The sequence below is a fragment of the Cyprinodon variegatus genome, unplaced genomic scaffold (assembly GCF_000732505.1).
Source record: "Cyprinodon variegatus isolate N-32 unplaced genomic scaffold, C_variegatus-1.0 Scaffold420, whole genome shotgun sequence".
NCBI lineage: Eukaryota > Metazoa > Chordata > Actinopteri > Cyprinodontiformes > Cyprinodontidae > Cyprinodon > Cyprinodon variegatus.
In genome coordinates, this window is record NW_015150873.1 from 730,464 (window position 1) to 752,392 (window position 21,929).

The 21,929-nt window shown below is 37.7% G+C and overlaps 2 protein-coding genes across 2 annotated transcripts; one reads left to right on the forward strand and one right to left on the reverse strand.

Annotated features, from left to right (window-relative positions):
• Positions 1–6,806: 6,806 nt before the first annotated feature.
• On the forward strand, positions 6,807–10,166 carry LOC107093338 (retinol dehydrogenase 10-like). The gene is made up of 5 exons (XM_015388336.1): positions 6,807–7,275; positions 9,373–9,471; positions 9,568–9,713; positions 9,792–9,923; positions 10,004–10,166. Exons 1-5 carry the CDS (start codon positions 6,826–6,828, stop codon positions 10,122–10,124), a joined length of 948 nt encoding a protein of 315 aa, XP_015243822.1. The 5' UTR covers positions 6,807–6,825; the 3' UTR covers positions 10,125–10,166.
• A 1,219-nt stretch (positions 10,167–11,385) lies between these two features.
• On the reverse strand, positions 11,386–21,262 carry LOC107093328 (exportin-2-like). The gene is made up of 18 exons (XM_015388325.1): positions 21,149–21,262; positions 20,903–21,070; positions 20,624–20,753; positions 20,466–20,531; positions 20,048–20,250; positions 19,882–19,966; positions 18,342–18,403; positions 18,114–18,250; positions 17,794–17,897; positions 17,616–17,713; positions 17,350–17,500; positions 17,055–17,263; positions 16,787–16,884; positions 16,606–16,691; positions 14,585–14,666; positions 14,161–14,307; positions 12,696–12,927; positions 11,386–11,942 (listed from the first exon to the last, which is right to left on the reverse strand). The coding sequence occupies exons 1-18, from the start codon at positions 21,212–21,214 to the stop codon at positions 11,853–11,855; spliced, it is 2,214 nt and encodes a 737-aa protein (XP_015243811.1). The 5' UTR covers positions 21,215–21,262; the 3' UTR covers positions 11,386–11,852.
• Between the last annotated feature and the right edge of the window lie 667 nt (positions 21,263–21,929).

Below are 21,929 nucleotides of genomic sequence, written 5' to 3' on the forward strand. Positions count from 1 at the left end.
TACTGTAAAAACAAGATATGCAATGTAAGGGTTTAGATCAATATTTATGAGTGAGAACAACCCAGTCATTGTCCAGGATTTCTATAATGAATCTTAAAAAGTGATATTCTTCAATGTTTTCCATCCAGTATTACCTGTCTTTAGCTTATGGCTTTAATTGCAGTGAGGGATGGTTCTCATAGAATCAGTAATGTGTCAGAGACTCTGAATAAACCTCTTAAATTTTTGTTTTAAATTATTTTTTTTAGAAACATGTTTTATGTTCTTTCCACTTCACAAACATTCTCCATTCCGTGTGGAATAAGTCTGTGGTCTCAATGTGATCAGTGTTACAACATTTTCAAGGTTCTGAATTAATTTGAATTGCAAGCTGCACTCGCTTCTAACAAATCTGTTTGTGCTTGAGAATTAAGCATTCTTCACACAAAATGAGCTCAGTTACAACCAGGGTCATGAACACACCTCTCACAGTGAGCATTTCTGACAATCATCCAGCAATGAGCTCCAACCCAGAGTTCATTCTGTTGTTTTGTTTCTCCATAATGACAGAGCAAAGACAGGTTGCAGCATCCTTCTGGGGATGGGTTCACATCTCTAAGTCTATAAATATCCCCCTGGCCATGCACAGGGTTTCGCCCTGCAGGAAGGGCTCAGTTACAGAAATGTTTTCAACACGACGGTGTTATGCATTTCAGAGCAGCATATTTTGTAACTAAATACCCAAGAAATAAGAAAAAGGCAAGGTGTCGTATGGAGGCCTGTTGGATAATATAGTTTATTTTAGGCAGTCCAGCATTTAGCAATGCATAGTAATGGAATAAAAATGTCAAATGGTCATATGACTTTCTGTACAAGAAGTGTTGGAGTCAGAGGTGAAGATAGAAAACAGGACAGGTGTGCAACATGCTGAAGGATCAGGGATCATTAGCATTCATCACAGTCAGACATGCAGTAAATTACAAGTCCTCAAAAACGAGCCTCTAATTGTTGCTGAATCTCTTGCAAACAAGCCATAGTCTATCAAGATGCCGCTGCTTTCTGTGCTGGAAGAAAGTAAGCTATTTTTTCATAGCTCTTTGCATTTTCTTTAATATCTCCCAAACTGCAACGTGTTAAGGGAAATCCGCTGTTTTAATAATCAAATTATTAAAGTACAGTTTGTCACACACAAAAGCAGACAAATAGTCCCTTGATCATCCAGCTCCTTCAGGGAAACAATCACTGTTCCTGAAGGTGTATGGCTCTCTGTGTGCTGCCCTCTTGATTGGGGTGGAGGGGGTTGTTTTGTAAAGGTTTTGAACTTTGTACCTGTTGAGTTAGTAGAGGAATATGTTTGTGCTTTCCCAGTTTTCTTCAACACATGTAGCACTATAAGACTTTTACACAAAGAACTTGTAAATATCATCAAAAAAGCTGTAGGAAAAAGATTTTCAAGCCTGTTTCTTCTTTTACCAACTGATGCTTAATAAAAGAAGATAAACTAGTCATGGTGTCTCATTGTTGCCACAGTAAAATCTGATTTCTTCTGATTGCATACAAAGATCTGACAGGAAGGCCAAGAAAGTCAGATTGTATGGAACTCTTGCCAAACAGCGCCCTCTGGTGATTAATTTGAAAGATGTATGAACTTGAATATTCACCAGTAAAGGGCCACAATTGGCTCCACTACTTCCTGAGTTTAAGGCAGCACCTTTGTTTTCTGTCTTTCATTACTGGATTAACTTAAACCAGGTGTGTCTGGCCATTGTCGTCAAGGTTACTGAGGTCAGGCACACCTGGATTAATCAATTCATCCAGTAATGAAAGACGGTAAACAAAGTAGCTGGGTGAAGTTCAGAAAGTAGTGGAGTCGTGCATAGATCCCATAACACAAATTGGCCTGTAAACAATTATGTATTAATGTCATGACTATAAAAGAATAAAAATGTATACCACATAATATATATATATACTTGAATGTAAAATAAAAAAAAATGTGAATTTGTGATAGGCGTGAAGCGTAAAAATATTATTGCATTATTAATTCTACCTAATTATTTTAAAGCCATCCAATGTTTTAAATACATTTAGCATTAATAATCATCTATGATATATTTGTATTGCTTTATACAATATGAGTGGGCTGTAGCTGCATAAAGATCGACATACATGTTAACCAATCATACATTAATTTAGGAGCCTCAGTGACAGTTTGTATAATTCTGTTATGTGAATATACATTTATATACACACTGAACACCTCATCCAACAGCAAATAAACTACTCAGTAATTCTGCCTCAGTTTTCTAGTTTTTCAGGTGCTTTCATTTTATTGTAGGCGGGTACTTGAACCAAATCTGAATAATGTGAAATAAATAAATAATGCACACATCCACCCAGCCATCCATCTTCTCCAGCTTATTCCGTCATGATCGCAGTGGGTTCAGTGCCTGTTACCAACAGTCTATGGGTGAATAGCAGGGTACACCTTGGATAGTTCCTCACTCCATGCATAATCCCTTTTGGGTAATGAAATTATATAAAAATATTTGTGTTCTTTTTAATCATTATTGTTTTTCTATTGTTCTTTTCAGATGTTAGGAGTAAACTACCATTTCTTAATAAAGCATAATATTTTTACATTAAGCTTTGTAGAACATTACAATCAACTCTTTATCGAACACTTAAAGTCATTTGTTTTATTGAGAGCATAACAAGACCTTTTTACCTTTTTAACATAAAAAAACGTCATTAAAAAAAAGTTCAATGCAATTACCAAAACAGTAACTTGTCCTAATATATATATATATAAAAAAAACATTACTACTATAAGAAATTTGAAAAAAAAAAAAAAAAAAAACTTACAGAAAGAAACACTGTTTTTTTTATATGACCCAACCCTCAGAACATTAATGTTGACACATGACCTTGATTTTCTTTGTTTTTTGTTTTTTTTTACCTAGCATATTAACTTTTTCAATTAGCTTTTTAACTTTTAGAATAGAATAGAATAGAATAGAATAGAATAGAATAGAATAGAAAATCCTTTTATTGTCCCAAAATTGGGAACTTTAGTTGTAACAGTAGCAAAGTAACAGGCAATGTAAAAGGTTCACATAGGTATACAGTAGGCATTGAAAAGTGCATATATATANTATATAAGATAAAATTGAAAAAAGATTAACAATAGAAGTTTAAATAGTGTACAGTAAGAGCAAAAAGATGTTTTAAATATATATAAAGTGCAGTCAGAAAAAGAAGGTTAAATAACCAATAAACTATATAAATAGCAGCATCAGTAAATATAAGGAAAATGTTGGCAGCATGTTATTTAAAGTGACTGAGAAAGTGCAAAAAAGATCTTGACTCTAACAAAATTTGAGCTTGTTGGGAGCAGTGTTGGTTATAAATTATCATTTACTTAGCTTTTTACATTTTTATCTTAATTTTGCCTTTTTGGCTGCAAATGACATATTTTTATCCAATATACCAAAACTTGTTACTTCGAAAAAAATAGAGTTAGTTAAAGATAATTTTCTTTGTGCCTTTTCTCATGAGAGACAAACACTTTTAAAATCCTTTAAGGAAGAGCAACAGCGAAAGCATTTATAAAACGTCTGTAAACAATGGTACAAAGTCTTCAATGCAATCTAGAGAAGTGAGGAATTGCTTGTTAAAAACAGTGTTAAATCAAGGGTTTAAAAACAAGGGTTTAGACACATGCTAAGCAGTTTAGCAACATGACATTTTGCACAGGACGGGATAATCCAACTCACACTCAGGATCAGGAATAGTTTTCTTTTCTGGAGGATTTAAATGTCTAAGTAAAATGTTACACGGTTACAAATTGATCCAGAAATCTGTGATCTCTCTGCATTTGGTAGCAGTATGGGAACACAGACTGGGTTTTACTGGGATTTTATGAAATAAAATAAAAAAAATTTGAGACTTGATTTAACTTTTCTACAATAAAAACAGTTTTTTTTTATTGTAGAATGTCCGTTAAGAAAAATACTTCTTGTGATGGAGAAGTGGAGGTCCAAGTTATTTTTCCCCACACAATGCCAAACTGGATCTCCTGTATATGGGCCTACTCATTATCAGAAATTAAACCGGCAACAGCAAACTTGAGTCTGAAATAAAGCAATTCTGTACGGTGGTGCTACTGTCAGCACCAACTGCTATAAAGTAGTTCACTTTCATATCATTATTGTAAAGCCAATTGGTCCATCTGCATTGCCCTATTTTTGACTGACGAGCTGGCCGAGGAAGCCATTGAACACCAAGAGCTGAAGAGATCCACACCTCAGCTGAAGAATCTCCTAACAGGAAAAATATTACACATATCTGGGCTTCCCTGCAAACATGGCAAGACAGACATTGTGGAAGGAAAGCTATAAGATGAATATGATAGAAGATGCCCTGGACAGAAGACTGAACTTTTTATCCTACATTTCAGACACAGGAAACTTGGATAGAGCTGATGATGATGTGGCTGGAGATGAATTAAGGGCACTAATAATAAAAAAAAAAAAAATCTGCCTTTGAGGCAAAAAAAAAGCTCTGGTATTTAGTGAGGAGCTTTAAAAACCCAGAGCTGCAATGGAATTGCCTAGAGCAGGGGTCTATAACTCCCACTGTCCTGCATTATCCAGATGTGTCTCCAGCACATAAATCAAACCATTGCTGTCATGAAGGGCTACATAGGTCTGCTAATCACCAATTTATTTAAGTCAAATGTGGAGGCAATGGAACACTTAAAAGATCCAGGACAGTTGGTCCCAATGCTGTTAGGTTGTGTGGAGGTTGTAGAGGACCCAAATGCAGAGATGAGGGGGAGAGATACTTGTAGCTGATTTAACTGAGGTTCCAGTGGCTACAGAGATAAAAATCTAGGAACAAAATAAGAAACCAAAAACATGAGATGCCAGGGAGAAAGAACACATGGGGAGCAAGCGATGAAGCAACAAAGCAACAAAAAACCAGATGAGGAACACAGAGGTGCTGTATATATCGGGAACAGAACAAAGACTGGGCTAATAAGTTGATATGGAACAGGTTTGGATAGAAGTAACTAGAAGGGAGCCAAGGGGAAAGGAAACAGGCACAAGGGGGCAACAGAGAGTAACACAAAAACACAACACTGCCAGAAAACAACTACAAAGACATAAAATTACATAGAAACTAAAAATAAACCTAAATAAAGGACAGAACCCTGACAGTTGAACAGTATTTACAATGATCAATTTTCTAGAAAGACCAAGTCAAATACCAGACCTAAATCCAATTGAGATTCTTTGGGAAGCCTTGGAAATTGAAGCTCAGGGACTGGGCTTAGGCTACAGGAGCTCAATGGAGCCAAAAAGCTCAACATCTGCCACAGGGAGGGGGTTTCAATTTGACATGTGGAAGCAACACTTATTAAATCTGTGTTAGTGTAACAAATTTAAAGGCATTGTTTTAGGTTCCTCTATCTTTCCATCTGTGAGTTTTCTGTTAGTCCATGACATAACACTGCATTACAATTGAAACTTCAGATTTTAGCATTAAAGAACATTGGAGAAAAAAAAGCAACTGCTTTTGGCATATACTTAATCATATTTAGTTACTTTAACACAATTGTTTCATGTTAGCAGGGTAGGAAATATAGGGCAGCATAACTATCTCTATAGCTATGCTGCTATAGGCTTAGACTTCTGGAGGACATAGGGCCGTCCATTTCCTCATTTTGCTTCATTCTGTCTCTATTCTCCCAATCTGCAGAATCTGTTAGTTCAATCTCTAACGTTCTGCTCTCGCTGCTTTTTCTCATAGTAGCTTTGCCTTGTCTGTTCCTGTTTGGCTGTGAGATCATCCTGGAGAGAAATATCAGCTGTGCTGCTTCCATCAACACCCTTGTTTATAGATGCTGGAGATCGGCCTGTTTTTCCAGTGTAGTCCTGTTTCTCGGACTGTGACTGGCTGGATGTGCTCTCTTCATCCTCTGACATGGGAGTTGGCTCGGAGCTTGTCTGCCTGGCTTTGTGTTTCCTGGATGGAGCCGCCTTTTACTGCAACTTTTTGTATCTCTGCTTCTGTCTCCTTGAACCCCAGTTGGCCTCGACAGATTGCTGCTCACACTGAGCCTGGTTCTATTCGAGGTTTCTTCCTGTTAAAAGGGATTTTTCCTCTCCACTGTCACTACAAGCATGCTTAGTGTGAGGGATTGCATTTGAGTCAATGAGTCAATGCAATCAACTGGTTTTCCTTAGAAAGAAAACTGAATCAATTTGACTGTATGATCTGGTTGAACTGTAAAGTGCCCTGAGATGACTTGTGTTGTGAATTGGCGCTATAGAAATAAACAGGATTGAATTGAAAAAAGTGGTTGCATTTTTGTCAGAGAACGTTAAAATGTTCGAGAGGTTAAATGCTTTTACAAGGCAGTGAAATCTTTTTTTATGCTGCAAAACAATGGAACTGTACATGGTAGCCTATTTGATACAAATATGTGCAGCTGTTTTTAACCCTATATCCATCTGTTTATTTGTTTGTTTGTTTTTTGATCGTACTAATTATTTTGCAACTGAATTATTTGAGTTTTCAAGCTATTTTTTCCAGTATAGCTGTTGGCTTTGTTTGGCACACTTTCTTAATCCGTTTCAGTCTCATGGTTTGATGGCGTTAGGAATGTGCACACAGTCAGCCATCAGACAAAAAGCCCTTCCACAGTCACTCTTCTAATCCTGCACACACGTTACATAAAGCGGCCATCCATCCAACCCCACGTCAGGCAGAGAAACAACTAAAGCCGCTTTTTGTGGGGTTATAAACTTCGGCTGCATGACCAGACTCAACTCCATCACCATGATCTTCATCTTGGACTTGCTGCTGTTTCTCATCGATGTGACCTACTCTATCCTGTGCGCCGTGACGCGCGCCTTCCTCCATCCCCGCTTGAAGAGCGTTGATGGGGAGCTTTGTCTGATCACCGGAGCCGGGGGGGTTTTGGGTCGACTTTTCGCCCTGGAGTTTGCCAAAGAAGGGGCACACCTCGTCTTGTGGGACTGCAACACAGGTGCAAACGAACAGACCGCAGAACTGGCCCGGGAGCTGGGTGTGGATGTGCGCACCTACACCGTGGACCTGTCCAAGCGCCAGAACATCTATGAGGCAGCGGAGAGGGTGAGAGCGGAGGTCGGGGATGTGTCCATCCTGGTCAACAATGCTGGAGTGGTGGCCGGACGGAGGCTGCTGGACTGTCCTGACGAGCTTCTGGAGAGGACTCTACTGGTCAACTGTCATGCGCTATTTTGGGTAATCCTTCTTACGTCTTTTGTGCGTGAAACTGTGAAACTTGACTCAGAGTAAACACAACATGACATGGATTATGTAAGAGTGTCTCACTGGTGGCTCAGTTTAGCGTTAGAGTGAAGGGATCAGAGCAGTGCGTACAGCCTGGGTTGGTACAGCATGTTCTGATTCTAAGATAAAGTCCAATTAATTAGGTTCTGCCTGATATATAAACAGAAAGCTGCAATTAAAATTCGCTTCATATACCCAAAAGAGTAAGGTGGTTACCAAGTCATTCATTAAACATGTGATTTTACTCCTCAATTTCCTAATTTTAACTAAATTAACAGAGCAAACTGTTAAGGGAAAATAAGAGCTGAAGGCTTGGAGAGGAGGGGAGTATTAGGCCTAATGGGTTTTTCACATCAGAGATATGAACCTAAATCATTTTTTTTCCTAAGCTTCAAACAGCCATTGCTGCTTCTGATGTCTAATAGATTCACTCACTCAAGATTTTTTTTATGTAATCATAATGAGTTAACTATTTGAGTCACTTATTACTTATTTTAACTTATTTATTTTATTGTTTTCATTTTTAACTTTTAGTCTTATAGCTAGTAAAGCTCAAAATTTCAGAATTAGAGTCTAAATATAAAACTAGAGGAGCAGGATCCAGAGCCGGTTTGACCCTGAACTGGTTTAGGTGCAATTAGTTTTCAGCCACTCTCCAGAGACCATTGGTCCCTGCCTTGAACAACTCTGTGAAAAGTTCCTGGAACCACCATTGAGAACATAAAATACATATATACAGTGGCTTGGCAGGAAAATGGATGGAGTGAGACAGACAAGAGATGCTTATACAGTCTACAGATCCGTGAGGCATGCATAAGTCATAAGATCTGTCACCCAATCCAATACAATGAATTGCAAGATAGAAAATTGAGAAACTAAAAAGTTTGTCCCTATCTGCTGTTTCGTGTATGCACCCAATACCTGCAAGGGGGTTATTTCTAATGAATTGCTGCATAAATGCTGCATGGAGCTGATCAGCTGATGTTAGTGTTCAGGAAATCAGGTTCCTCCATCATTGGCCTGCAGTTATATTTGTCTCTCATTTTCCAACTAGCAGATGTGGGGTTTCTGTCCAGTGTTGCACAATAGCAAAACACCTCATCAAACATGTCTGACAGAAAGCAACTGATAACACAGCACCCCAGTTACCAGAGGCATACCCAGAAAATTTTTATTAGGGGTGGCCAGTCAATAACCAATGTACACTCAGGGGTGGCTGAGAACGGATAGGCGCCAGAACCTCACAGTCAATCTACACTGTTCCAACAGGAACGAGCACAACTTCCATATTATCTACCGGTAAATAAAGACAAACTATACTTTCCTACAGCCTTTCCTAATAAAGACACATATATTAAAACATCATGTCTAAATAAAAGGTATAGTGGACAAAACTTCTGGGGTGAACATCTTTAACATTGTTATTACTTACCTACTTTTATCACATTTTTTTTCTGCATACAATTTATTAATATTTATACGTACTAATATCTACATTAAAAGGATTTCTAAGTTATTGTTAAAGTAGTTATTTATCTATGACTAGATGACTTGCATAGACACATCATTTTCTCTTTACCCCATATAACATCAAATTTAGTTCTAAAAGGGCATGAATTCTGTATATTTCAACTTTAATGTTAGTATTTTGATATGCATAATTAACCACAGCACTTTAGTTGTCAGGTAATTGTTAATATTAAAAAATGTAAATGCTTAATAAGTTTGAACATTCCCCTTAAAGGGGAACACTGTTTTTTTTACATTAGCCCCTTGATTTTAAGTTATTACATCATGTTCTACTTACCCATATTAGTTTTGTGTCATTTGGAGCTGTTCTGAAGATATTCTGTTTTGTAATCCAAGTAACGTCTTCCTATGGGCAACGAGTTGAAGGCACAAACTAAACTGTTCATAATTTATTATTTATGGTACGCCAGCATTCATAACATGTAGGCTTTTAGGCCCCTGGCATTAATAGGTGACATTTAAGAGATTCCTCACCACATTTTTTAAAGTTTTAATCACAAAATTATCTATCCTGAACAGATGACAAAAGCCTTCTTGCCACAAATGAAATCAAGGAACCATGGCCACATTGTCACCATTGCAAGCGCACTTGGACTGTTCACCACAGCGTGTGTAGAGGTATGTGGCACGACACCCATTACCCCCCTCCCCAAAATAAAGCCTGACCATTATAAAAGCACACCAAGTGGCCTGAACAGTTCTACTCTCTTGCAGGATTACTGTGCCAGTAAGTTTGGTGCTGTTGGTTTCCACGAATCACTAGCACATGAACTGCGAGCAGAAAACAACGATGGCATCAAAACCACTTTAGTGTGCCCCTACATTGTTGACACAGGGATGTTTGCAGGCTGTGAGATCAGGTGAGATGCTGCGGGACATCTTTCAGCCCATCTGACAGGTTGCATTAGAACTTTTTTTTTTTTTTGCAAACCTTCCAGGAAAGAGATTCAGAGTTTGATTCCTCCACTTGAGCCTCTCTATACGGTGCAGCAGTCCATGAAAGCCATATTAGGAGAGCAAGAGATGGTCTGCATTCCTCGTATAATGTACATCCCCTTCATCGCAAGAGCGTGAGTAGGCTACTTATTAGACATGAGAAACGGCCATGGCCATTTGGATTAAATATTGACTTGTATCGTATATTTTACAGGGTGCTGCCTTGGGAGGCCAACGTTGTGACGTATCGCTTCATGGGAGGTGATAGATGTATGCTGCCATTCATCAAGAACACTGAGACGAAGACATCAAATGGCCACATGAAATCCCCCTGAGTCTTTTGTGTTTTTGAATGGAATTAAGTAAATGCCAAGGATTGTGTTAAGGATTTTATGATAGTTTCCTATTAAAGGTGTATATAAAGATTTAAAATAAATTTAGCAGAAACTTGGTCTTTTTCAAAAAAAAACATAACTTTCTTTTAAATAGATTTTCTCAGACTGTACTTCCTAAGGAGTATCAGGTCCTTCAGTGTTTGCAGCAAGATGTTACATATGTTGTATAAGTCTATTGTGAAGAGTGTGATCACTTCTGGCATATTCTGCTGGGGTAATGGCATTAGAGCAAATTACTGAAACAAGCTCAACTCCTCAAGAACTCCTCTAGAACCTCTGGAGATGATTTTACAATGAATAAGTCATAAAATGAAGAACATTTTGGATACAGTGTACATCCTCTTCAGAATGTGTTACACAACAACAGTCTTTATACAAGCTGGAGGATCCTTCCTGCCTGCAGGTATGCACATCTAGAACTCTGTAAAAAAACCACATCACATTTTCCTCTGGGACCAATGTGTGTTTGAATTGAATATCTTCTGCTGGTGATGACCTGCTTTACAGCTATCTACTAGGATTTGTTTCAGCACGTTATGCTTCCTTCTCCTGACAAAAGGTTATGTAGATTATTTAATTTTCCAGTAGAAGCTGATAGCCACCTACGCTGGCAAGGGTACCAAAACTGGTTCCCATGGTGTTACCGTCTGAACAGTGAACTGGCATGAACCTTAGAACAGCTAAAATGAGCTAAAGCACAGTTTGGAAGCAACATGGCCTTTCTTTAAACTTCAGAACCAAAGGATGATCTGAATGTCTCAATGCATTTCTGATTTAAATCATGTAAAAGGATGGAGTGCTTTTTAGAAGCTTGGCATTTCAGTTTAACAAGATGTTTAGGATCATTATGAAATATCGTAATAAACTGAATTTTGGGTTTTCATTATGTCAGCAAATAATCAACCCTAACCCAAGAAATTTGGGCTTGTAAAATTTCAGCAATGGTTTCACTTAACGACATTTCAAAGATTTTGACTACCTTTAATATTCATAATTTTATTGAACCAGTAAACATACAGGTTGTATTTTCACGTTATGGTGCAATAAGACATTTTTCCTCAAAAGATGCTTGACTTATACACAAGACTAAAAACGGAATTATTGGTTAAATAGAATACAAAGCAGATTACTTCAAAAATATTTTTATAATAAAGTTGAATAAGAACCCAGTTTAGAAGTAAAACAGCACTAGTGACAGATGTACACAAGTGTGTCTCTTTATTCACATGACAAAGTGTTGAAAACAAAAGCACAAGACTGCAACAAATGGGAGGAACACATGCAACAGAAACAAAGGACAGATGTGTGATCAGAGTGAAGTCACTATGATCAAGAACCAATGCCAACCAACAAAACTGTTAATAAGGAAATCTCTTCACTTCTGTTCTAATACTCTTCAATTCAAATTTGTTATGTTACCAGTGCATGGACACCAACCTAAATTCCTGTTGACATTACCAAAGAGGATAAATTTTGCTTTGCCACCATTTGGTCGTCTTTAAAAACACTTAAAACGTTTTCTTATGAAAAGACCTCCCATTTTCAGGCAAAATCCTGCTGTTTATTTTTTAATCCATCATGGAGTCATGATCTCAGCTGTAATTGATCTGTGAGCTGACTAGGGCTAACTGTGTCTGCAGCATTTGCATAGTCATCCGCATCTTTGTTTTAAACCAGCTGCACATTCGCTGCCTGCAAATATCCCTGCAGAAACTTCAGGGCATCCGCATTCAGACTGGTGCTCAGCATGGAGGGAACCTGTGCCAAAAACAGACACAAGGGGGCAACATTTGCATTAATTGTCATACATGATGCACTTCAGAAATAGCTTTTCTTACTTCCAGTAGAGGATTCCTACACATTTTACTATCTAAAAATGACATAGTGGTCCAAATTTTGTTTTTCCGAGTCCTTTGTTCAGTTTAAAATATGAAATATTCAGTGACCTGGGTGGGCTAAATGGGGTTACTTTGTACGGGTCAATTTTTTGTATATTATTTAATGCCTGTGTTTGGCAAATGCATTTTTGTATTCACAGACTGTATGTGTAAAAGGACAAAAAAAACAACAACAAAGACAATGATTAAAATATGAAATATTAATGATCAAAGTATGAGAACCATTTTATTCCTAAAATATGAATCCACACATTAAGTTTCAAATATGAAAAAAAAAGAAAGCAAGGAAGGAGGGTACATGGAGGAAAAAAGAATGGACAACAGGAAGGAAGAAAGATGGAGGTAAATATAAGACAAATGGTATCAGGAAAAAAGAAAGGAAGGCTGCAAGAAAGAAAAAGACAGGAAGGAGGAATCACCCAGAGGGAATGTGGATACCCTAGGTAGAGAGAAAAAAACAGATCCAATAGTTATCTGGAAATTATAATAATTAGTATTCACAGCTTCCTGTTGGAGGGAAACACCCACACTGAGGATGCTAAAGGTCACAAAGGGTTAAAGGAATCAATCTTGATATAGCAAGAAGAATCATAGACAATGAACTGGAACATACCCTTCCAGGACAGGCAGTTGAAAGCTTGTGAAGCGACTGGGCCAACAGGATCTTTGGGTTGCCAACCGCATCTCCAATTGGATCGTGTTCCTTCCTTCCAGCGAAGGCGAGCTGTGAGAAGGCTGTCTGATAGCCTGGGGCGTCTTCTATGTCAATGAAGTGCTCGTCGTCTGGGATGCTGTCATCTTCTGGTAACTCAAACAGGCCAATAAGAGCCTGGAGCAGAGGGGTCCTAAGCAAATATATTCAAAATGAGCCATTTTAATAGTTCAATACGTTGTTTTTCCTGGAATCTGCCTTTAGTACACAACAAAAAAGTAACTCACTATAACTGAGGCACTTTCTGATAATATGCCCAGTGGCAGGAGGGAGGGGGATTTGACCATGTTAGCATGCAACATGGTGTTATATTTGTGCCACTAACCAGAGGGCAAAAATTTATGTGAATAATCTATGTGCATCTCACACACGCTCCCTCATCAAGTCTTCTGAGCGAACAAGCTGACAGCAGCAGCAGCCAATCCATTTACTATTCCTAATGTTAGTGAACTGCTCAAAACTTAAGCCGGGCATACATTGTGTGATATTTTCAATTGTTGCACGCAGCTACAGCTCAAAATGTACGATGAAACAGCAGGGTTTAAAAGTTCACAGATCATGATGAATTTTCTCACACTGTGCAGCTCGACGCACTGATGCGATCTACCTGCTCACATTGCACTTCCAAAAACCACACGTCAGAAACAGCGCCAAGAGATGGTGCTGGTTGCATTAGTCAATCTGAAAGAACTCGCTTGTATGCATGTGCACAGTGCTTTAGGTTCTGGTAAATCGACTCGTAGACACTAGTAGCTCTGCTTCCAACAGCAGGATTTGTCCACGAAGACCTCACGACGGCCGATTGAATTTCAAACATGTTTGATTTGCTCCTGACCTTCTGATTCCTGATCGGGGGGTTGTGAGAGGCTAATCGCCCCTCGTTAACCCCTGTATACTACGCGAAGCAGGACGCAAGATGAGCCTGAAACCCTGCCCAAAAAATTCTCGCACAACTGGAGAATCAGCCTAAAATAGGCAAAAAAATAAAAATAAAAAAAATCATTCAGTGTATAACCGGCTTTAGAAGAAAACAAAAAAAACCTCTTAAATCATGAATAAAGATGACCTTTTTTTATAATGTTAAGATAACAGTAAATTAAACATGTTTACAAAAGGCACAAAACTGATTATATACTTTTTTTTTTGTCTGACCTATTCCTGGTGAATCCATGAATAAAAGCAGTTCAGTGTGATGAACAGTAAAGTTACATTACTGTATACTGCGCTACAGTGACATACCCATTTAGTTCATGAAGTTTTGTGTTAAAGAACTTTAAAGGATCCATTTAAAGGGGACATCAGAGGACTAGATCACTGGGATGACAGCTATAATTCAAGGTACACTTTAGTCGAAGCTAGCTCTTACCATAGCTTTGTGTACTCTGTATCCATCATGGCGGGGCACTCCGTGAGGATTTTTATAATGCCCACAGCACAGATCTTCTTCTCCACTGCTCCAGACACCTTCTGAACCTCTGGAATAATGATTTTCTCCAACACCATCCCAAACATTCTGCGGATCAAAAACGTTAAAATAGTCAAATGCAAAAACGTATCAATTCAGTCAAATAAAAACTATACAAAATCGAGATACTACAATTCAGCATTCTACCGCTATAAAGGTAGAATGCCGCGGGGCAGATTTTATTTTGAAATCCAGCATACAGAATAACAGTTACTAACAGCACATTTCAAAAAGCAGCATTTATGTGTAAAATGTAAGATTAGTGCTGCTTTAAAGTGACCAATTGTTTATATTGTAAAAAAAAAAAAAAAAAGAAGTTGCGTACTTTGTCTGAATGCTGTCGAAGATCTCCTGAAGTGCAATGGCTCCATATTTGGCACAATATAAATTCACAAACACCAAAAAACCTTTGAGGACAGAAACAAAAATATTTATTTTAGGCTGCATTACGAACATCTTCGATTAAAAGAAATAAATGAAATGATCTAGATCACTGCTGTACAGTTAATATCAATTACATTCAGCTGAGGCACCTCTGAAATACTGAAACTTAAGTCAGTCCAAAACAATGAAACTCATAAAAGTGACTTAGAAATTTTACTTAAGTCTTTTTCCTTTTCTTTTAAATGTAAACCTTTTCAAATACTTTAGAGCTGAAAATATGGTTTTGTGTTTATATTTCAGAGTTTGTCTTTTTTCTGTGATGAGAATCTCCTTTTTTAGTGGGATGTTGTTATTCACGCATTTGCTAGGCTAACCGTTAACATTTATTAAAAATGCTTTACTAGTTTTGACACAATGCACTTCTTTTTAGGTAACCTTGGTTCCCAAAGAGTTTCATAAAAACTGTTATATTCAAATAAAATCAAATAACGCCAGTCTTCTATTACTGCTAAAACTATTATTGTAGTGTTCACCCTTTTTCTTTTTTTTTTTTTATTTCCATGTATTATGCAGGGTAACAAATTAAGTCCCCTAAATGTATTTTCATATTTTTTTTTGCACATTTTATCGCATTACAAAAGTTTGATAGAAACAAAATGTAAATCAATACATTTCTCAAAAAAGTTTTTACATTGCTTGTGATGATTTGTGATTGGCATGTACATCATTAACACATTCTGATGTGATCAAGTAAAACTTAAAACCTCCTGTTCTGCAGTCTGTGCTCATCTAACCACCTCTGCTTCCTGTGCATTACAGCCAACTGTAACTTCAATAATAACTACATTACAAATATTCACATATCAAATAAAACACATTTTGCATTTTTTTCAGCTTTTTAAAATTCTCATGAAATTTGGATGGAAACCTGGCTTGTGTGATAAAGCTCTGTTGCATCACACCTTAAACCTCTTCATACTTTAAAGTTAGAGGCACATTTAAAAGCATGTAAGAATTAAAGTGTATCAAATTGTAAACTACAGCAGACAGTTGGACCAACTAGTTTTTAATTGGTACTAGAGTGAAAGGTACACAGTAGCATGCAAAGCTATTTTATTGCACGTTCTGGGATTTCAAACAAAGCAAATCACTGCATACAGTGAGGACAATAAGTATTGGAACAATTCCACCAACTCTGTTTGGAGAAAGAAGTAAGAATAGTACCATCCCAAGAACAACATGAATACTGCAAAGAATGGGGGTGGTAGCATCATGCTTTGGGTAATTTTTTCTGCACATGGGACGGGTGACCGCACTGTATTAATGAGAGGATGACCGGGGCCACATATTGCGAGATTCTGTGGAAGAACCTCCTTCCCTCAGGCACAGCATTGAAGATGGGTCGAGGCTGGGTCTTCCCCTATGACAATTAGCCAAAGCTTACAGCCAGGATAACCAAGGAGTGGCTCTGGAAGAAGCATATCAAGGTTCTGGCACGGCCTGGTCAGTCTCCAGACCTAAACCCTATTGAGAACCTTTGGAGGGAGCTTAAACTCAATGTTTCTCAGCGAAAGCCCAGAAACCTGACTGATCTAGAGAAGATCTGTGTGGAGGAGTGGGACAAAATCCCTTCTCCAGTGTGTGCAAACATTAACAGTGATTTTCTCAGGTGTTTAAATACTTATTTGCAGCTGTATCATAAAGATAGTTTAAAAAAAATACATTTTGATTTCTGGAATTTTTTTTTTCTTTTCTTTTTTTAGGTTATGTCCCTCACAGTGGACAGGCAACAACAATGACAATTTCAGACCTGTCTGTGATTTCCAAGAGGAAGAACTTGCAAAATAGAAGGGTTTTCAAGAACTTATTTTCCTCACTGTATAGCTGTTCAAATTGCCATTATAATAAAAGTTAGAAAATATAAAAATCAAAGAAAATGGCATTGACAATCCAGATACTCACTTTTAATAAACTTTGTAGTTTTAGAGTTCTGGAGCCGCTGGAAGAGCAAGATAAAGATCTGTCTCCTGTACTGAGTGATGGACTCCCTGGAAAAGCAACACAAAAACATTTGAGTAACAAAAACCATTCTGCTTATTATGTTAGGAATTAAAAGCGGATCAAAGAACCCTGGGAGGCTTACGGGGGCATGTTCTCTATGATGCTGTTGAGGAGATAAAATCCCTGATGGTCATTGGCCTTGGAGGCAATGAGCTTCTGGAAAACTCCAAGCAATCCAGGCTGAGATGGAAAAGTGCGAGAATAAGTGGAATAGAGAAACTTTAGTATACATCTACAATCAACTAAATATAAACAGCATTTTCCTTCTTAGAGTTTGGTCCATATGCCTTTAACAAAAACATGGCAGGCAAATGGATTTAAAAAAAAAAAAAATTCTAGAAGCTACTTACAATTTTGTCAGCTGCTGAAGTAGCGATAGCTGCCCCTCCCTTCTCTAGGTAAGCTTGCAGCAGACGCACAAGAGGAGGTATATTCCCCGTGCGTTCCCACAGTATGGGCTGGAGCAGGTGGGGGAACAAAGCCATGTAGGAAGCAGGAATAGAGTTGGAGTGGATCTCAAGGAGAAGAGACATCACCTGGAACACATATGGAAGAAACTCTACAAAAGAAACAAACAAGAGTCAGTCCCCTTATTGCATTAACACATCACGAACATCAGGAGGGTTTGACGCACAACTAAAATACCTTGAACGTCGTTCTGAAGGATTTCTGTAAAGACGGGGAAAAGAGCCTCCTCAAAGCTGCTGACTGTGGCAGGGTTAGCCTTGCAGGTGATCCGCACAGACAGGCACAGAGACTCAAACAGGTAGTGATTAAAATGAGGCTTGCTGGGATTCTGGGAGAAAAAAAAACAAACAAACAAACCCATAATTGAGACAAATAACCCAGAGGAAATGTGACAAATCTATTTCTACTCAAAAAAAAAAAAAACAACAACAAAAAACTGTTACCTTGCTGACCAAGAGGAGTTTATGAGTGAGCTGACCAATCAGAGAGGGAATGTAAGGAACTATGGCCTCCTGGAGCAGGGAGAAGCTGCGCATGATGGCTTCAGGGATGAAGGCAAACAAACTTTAGTTTGCTGTTAACTTTCAACTTATAACACAGAGGAAAGAAACAGATGATTACCTTTCATGATATACTCATTTTCTGCAGAACCAGGAAGACTCAGTGCTTTGAAGAGGTTGGTGAGCAGCTGCTCAGTAAAAGGTGCCATCTCTGCTGAAGTGATACTAAAAGAAGATTTACGTTAGAAATCTCCCAGTCCCAGCTAAGAAAATGCACACTGAAAGAATACTGTGAAAATGATTAACTAGAAAGTATTCAATCATTGTCATTTTAAGCCAAGATGGTGGAAATACTAAAAATGTTACAGTCTGCCTAGTTAAGAACATCATATTGCACCAACTGGGGTGTGAATCGGTTCCTCATTATTGTTTGAAACTTACAGTGTTGCGTTATTGGGGCCTCTCATTGTGAACAGCCTCTCCAATGCATGCGCAGCATAAGTGTGTTCAACTGTGCTCTCCGCCTGCAGGTGTGTTATCAGGAGAGGAACTGCCTGCAGCAACTGCTCCTTAGGAAGCTGGAGGGAAGGAAACGAGGAATCTTAAAGTGAGGAATTCAATTTTCATTTAAAACACTAAACAAGTTATGGAGAAACAGAGGTTTCATACCTGACTTCGGAAGATCATAACATACTTGATTGCATCCGCCTTCAGCACTGGGAACTCGTTAACTGCAGGGAGATTATAAACATGATTGAGCTTTTTCAAAATAATCATTTTTAACACATCAGTATTTAATTACTCAAATAATTGCTTCTGCTACAATCCTTCCAAGTTGATATGGTAGTTACTTTATCAAGACCCGTAGTCCCATAATGGCCCATTGTTAATGTACAGTAGTAGCCCTTTATTCCCAAATGGGATGGGTTAAACTCTGAATCAAATTTCATTCTGATGCATTATTACCACAGGAAGCTAGAAGACAGCTGCAAGATTAAAAACGTAAGCCTCACTTTTATAATTTGGTTAACTGCAATAGAATTATGAAACAATTTTTTTTTTTTTTAGAGAAGTCTATCCCCAGCCCTGCTTTGCTAATTAAAGCAATAAAAACACCAGGTAAATATTACAGTGCATACTAATGTTGGCTTGAAATGTAAGGCTGCATATGTTTTCACTCCATGAACTACAACAGATCAATACAAGTCAATCAGTGCATCAAACACACAGAGTTCTACTGGTGTATAGGGCTGCGGATATCGATCCTTTTAGTAATCCAGGGCTGAAACAATTAATCTGATTAATCAATTATTGAAAGAATCAACTAATTTTGTAATCGATCAATCGTTAAAAAGAGTATAGAGACTTCGAAACATGCTTTTAGCTGACAGACGATCCACTTGAAGCAGTATATGCTTTATCCACAACTCGTCAAGTGGAAAAGTTTTAGTTTCACCTGGTTTAATTACGTAAAAAGTCTTCTTTAAGGAAGTTTGGCTGTCCGATTAGTAACAGATTCATCTAAAAATAATCAACAGGTTTATTCTGGTTCATTCTATTTATAAAAAGTTATCACCATTTGTATAAGTTGTAAATGGAATATAAGCAATATAAGATACATATACCTATTCATGTAATACAAAAATAGCATAAATATTTTTTTTTTTTTTACATAAGTTTTGTCCTAATGGCTGGTGTAAATAGGTTATCCTTTCAGCAAATGGCATGTTTTAGAGTGATTAATATAGGTTAGGATTTTATGATCAAGTTGGCTGACTGTTACTTTAATATTTAATCACAATAACCAAATTCATTTCCTAAGCCCTCCTTATGTGCATCAATCCAGCATTGGTCTCCAGCCTCTGAAAGGTTTATTAGAAACTACTTAATTGGGACCTTAAGATATGCAACAGGTGCTGCTCTGCAAAACCTGAAGGAAGACACTTCTAATATGCTCCTTAAAAATGTAAACAATAGTAATGAAATAATACATTATAGCAAACTATGGCCTAAATCATATTATTGGTCATGAAATCAGTGTCAGTTTAGTGATTTTAAATGCCCAACAGGTGTCAGTATTCAGTGACACAGTATCGATATGGTGTATATATGTCTGAATGCTTCATGACGCCTCATGAACCAGTCACTTATTTCAACATAACCCAACAAGAAAATTCTTTGTCGTTCCAAACATCAAGAGAAGTCTTACCATTGGATGATTTTAAATCGGGGAGAATATGGTTCACAAAGAATTCAGTCAGATTCACCAGTTCATTGGCTTGTGTAATTCCATGCTGTTAAAATACAAACAAAAATGTAAACAAATCAACATAAAGCATAATGAACCCTTTAAAACTTCCAGGACTTTTGTTTACCTTCTGCGTCTGGGCTTTGGATGCCAGCGATGTGACCAGATAGATGGCTGCATCTTTGTGTTTCCAGTTCTGCCCGGGGTTCTTAGCATATTCTGTAAGCATCGAGTTCACATAGCCAGAGAAGATGGCTGTGACTGGCCCCTCAAAAAACTTACAGAGGCCCCTCACCAAGTCGCATGCTGCCCTGCGGCGAGTGTCAATGTCTGAAGGAAGCAAACAAAGAGGTTTCTTTTTAACCAGAGGCATTAATACATAAATATGATGACCCAACAGCAAATAAAGTTAGCATCTTTTAAATGGAAGCCTCTAAATAAATGAGCATCGTTTATGTGCATTACTATACTGTCTAAAATCATTGAAAATACAACATTTCAATATTGTCATTAAGATTAGTTATTTAAACAATCTCAAAATTTACCAGATCCCTCAAGATCTCTCCGGATGTATTCCTCAGAGTTATCTTCAAAAGCCTCCTCATCTGCACCTGTAGTTAGACAGACAGCAATCTAGTTGGTGCCACTACAGAGATAAACATGGATCAGACCTCAGAACAGCAGAGGACATCTGAGCGCTTACTTCTGAACTCCATGTTGGGCACAATGACCTTCTCACAGATGCTGGTGAGTGTGTTCTGGTCCTCGAACAGATGCTTGTAGTGCGGCCTTTCACAAACTGATGCTAAAAACTGGATAGCATTGCTTACAAGCTGGGGAGGGGGTGGGTGTATTGTTATTGGTTTGTGCAAACAGTAAGATAATTTGAATATATATATATATATATATATATATATATATATATATATATATATATATAAAAAAAAATTTGTAGTAGAAATAAAAAGCCCACTTGTCTCACCAGGTCATATTTGACTTCCTGGCCGGTGGAGACCAGAAGGCCCCAGATTGCAGTAACAAAGCGTGGCAGGTACGGCTGAAACTCCTCATCGTACTTTTGAGCGTAAAGAGCCGCGTTGTCACAGATCTGAGACTTCAGCAGCTCCAGGAGACCAGCCTCCTCTTCATCCTAAGTCAAATAATTTAACATTTAAAATAAAAAAAATAAAAAATACATGCTTCCTGCAGTATGGAGAGGACGACGCACATCTGTTTGTAAAAGCTTATTGTCCAGAGTCAGAAGGCCGTGAAAGTTGGTCATCCAGGTTTCCATATTATCCTCAAAGAACTCTGGAAGGTCCTGTTGTAATAAAGTAGAGTTCAGTTACACACAGGTGGTTATGAATAACACTGCTTAGATCTATAACCTGCATGCTTCATTCTAATTGCCAAGAACTTCTAAATAATATTAAGCAAAATTCTTCAAACCCTTAAAATTATTTTTTTTTTTTTAACCATAAAGTTAATTGACAAATATAGTTTTTTGTGTTATTTCTTGGAATTTTATAAAAATGCCCCACACAAAGCAATGCATAATTGTGAAGATTAAGTAAAAGGACAAGTATTAATTTGACAAACAAATCTGACTGGTGTGGCCTTTATCTCTATTCCAAAGAGACCCCTTGTATTTCACTACAAGTCATGATGGGACAAGGCAAACACGTTTCAGGGGGTGAACACAACATCCCCATCCTGAAATAAGGTGGAGGGAGCATCATGTATGGAGGTGCTCAAAGTAGTAAGCCTGTTGAACCCTGCAAGAGACTTTAAACTGGACAAGAGATTCCCTAAACACACAGTTGGGTTATTGTATGGGTTGTTTGGTTGTATTTTATTATATTAATTATATTTTATTATAAAAAAAAAAATGAAATAGAAATGTAAATATACAGTCATGTGTTTATAGTACTGTTTTTTTATGCGTTTACTGTTTAAGGGTGCTCTTTAATAAAAATGAAATTGTCTAGAGAGCTGGTTTTAACAAAATT

What these genes read in the sequence shown, in the direction of transcription:
- LOC107093338 (XM_015388336.1), top strand. Translation starts at nt 6,826, where the DNA reads ATGATCTTCATCTTGGACTTGCTGCTGTTTCTCATCGATGTGACCTAC. An exon ending in ACTGTCATGCGCTATTTTGG is followed by an intron (nt 7,276 to 9,372) that starts GTAATCCTTCTT and finishes TATCCTGAACAG; the next exon opens with ATGACAAAAGCCTTCTTGCC. An exon ending in ATCCCCTTCATCGCAAGAGC is followed by an intron (nt 9,924 to 10,003) that starts GTGAGTAGGCTA and finishes TATATTTTACAG; the next exon opens with GGTGCTGCCTTGGGAGGCCA.
- LOC107093328 (XM_015388325.1), bottom strand. Translation starts at nt 21,214, where the DNA reads ATGGAAACCTGGATGACCAACTTTCACGGCCTTCTGACTCTGGACAAT. An exon ending in CCTTCAGAACGACGTTCAAG is followed by an intron (nt 17,264 to 17,349) that starts GTATTTTAGTTG and finishes TTTCTTTTGTAG; the next exon opens with AGTTTCTTCCATATGTGTTC. An exon ending in AACTACAAAGTTTATTAAAA is followed by an intron (nt 14,667 to 16,605) that starts GTGAGTATCTGG and finishes CTGTCCTCAAAG; the next exon opens with GTTTTTTGGTGTTTGTGAAT.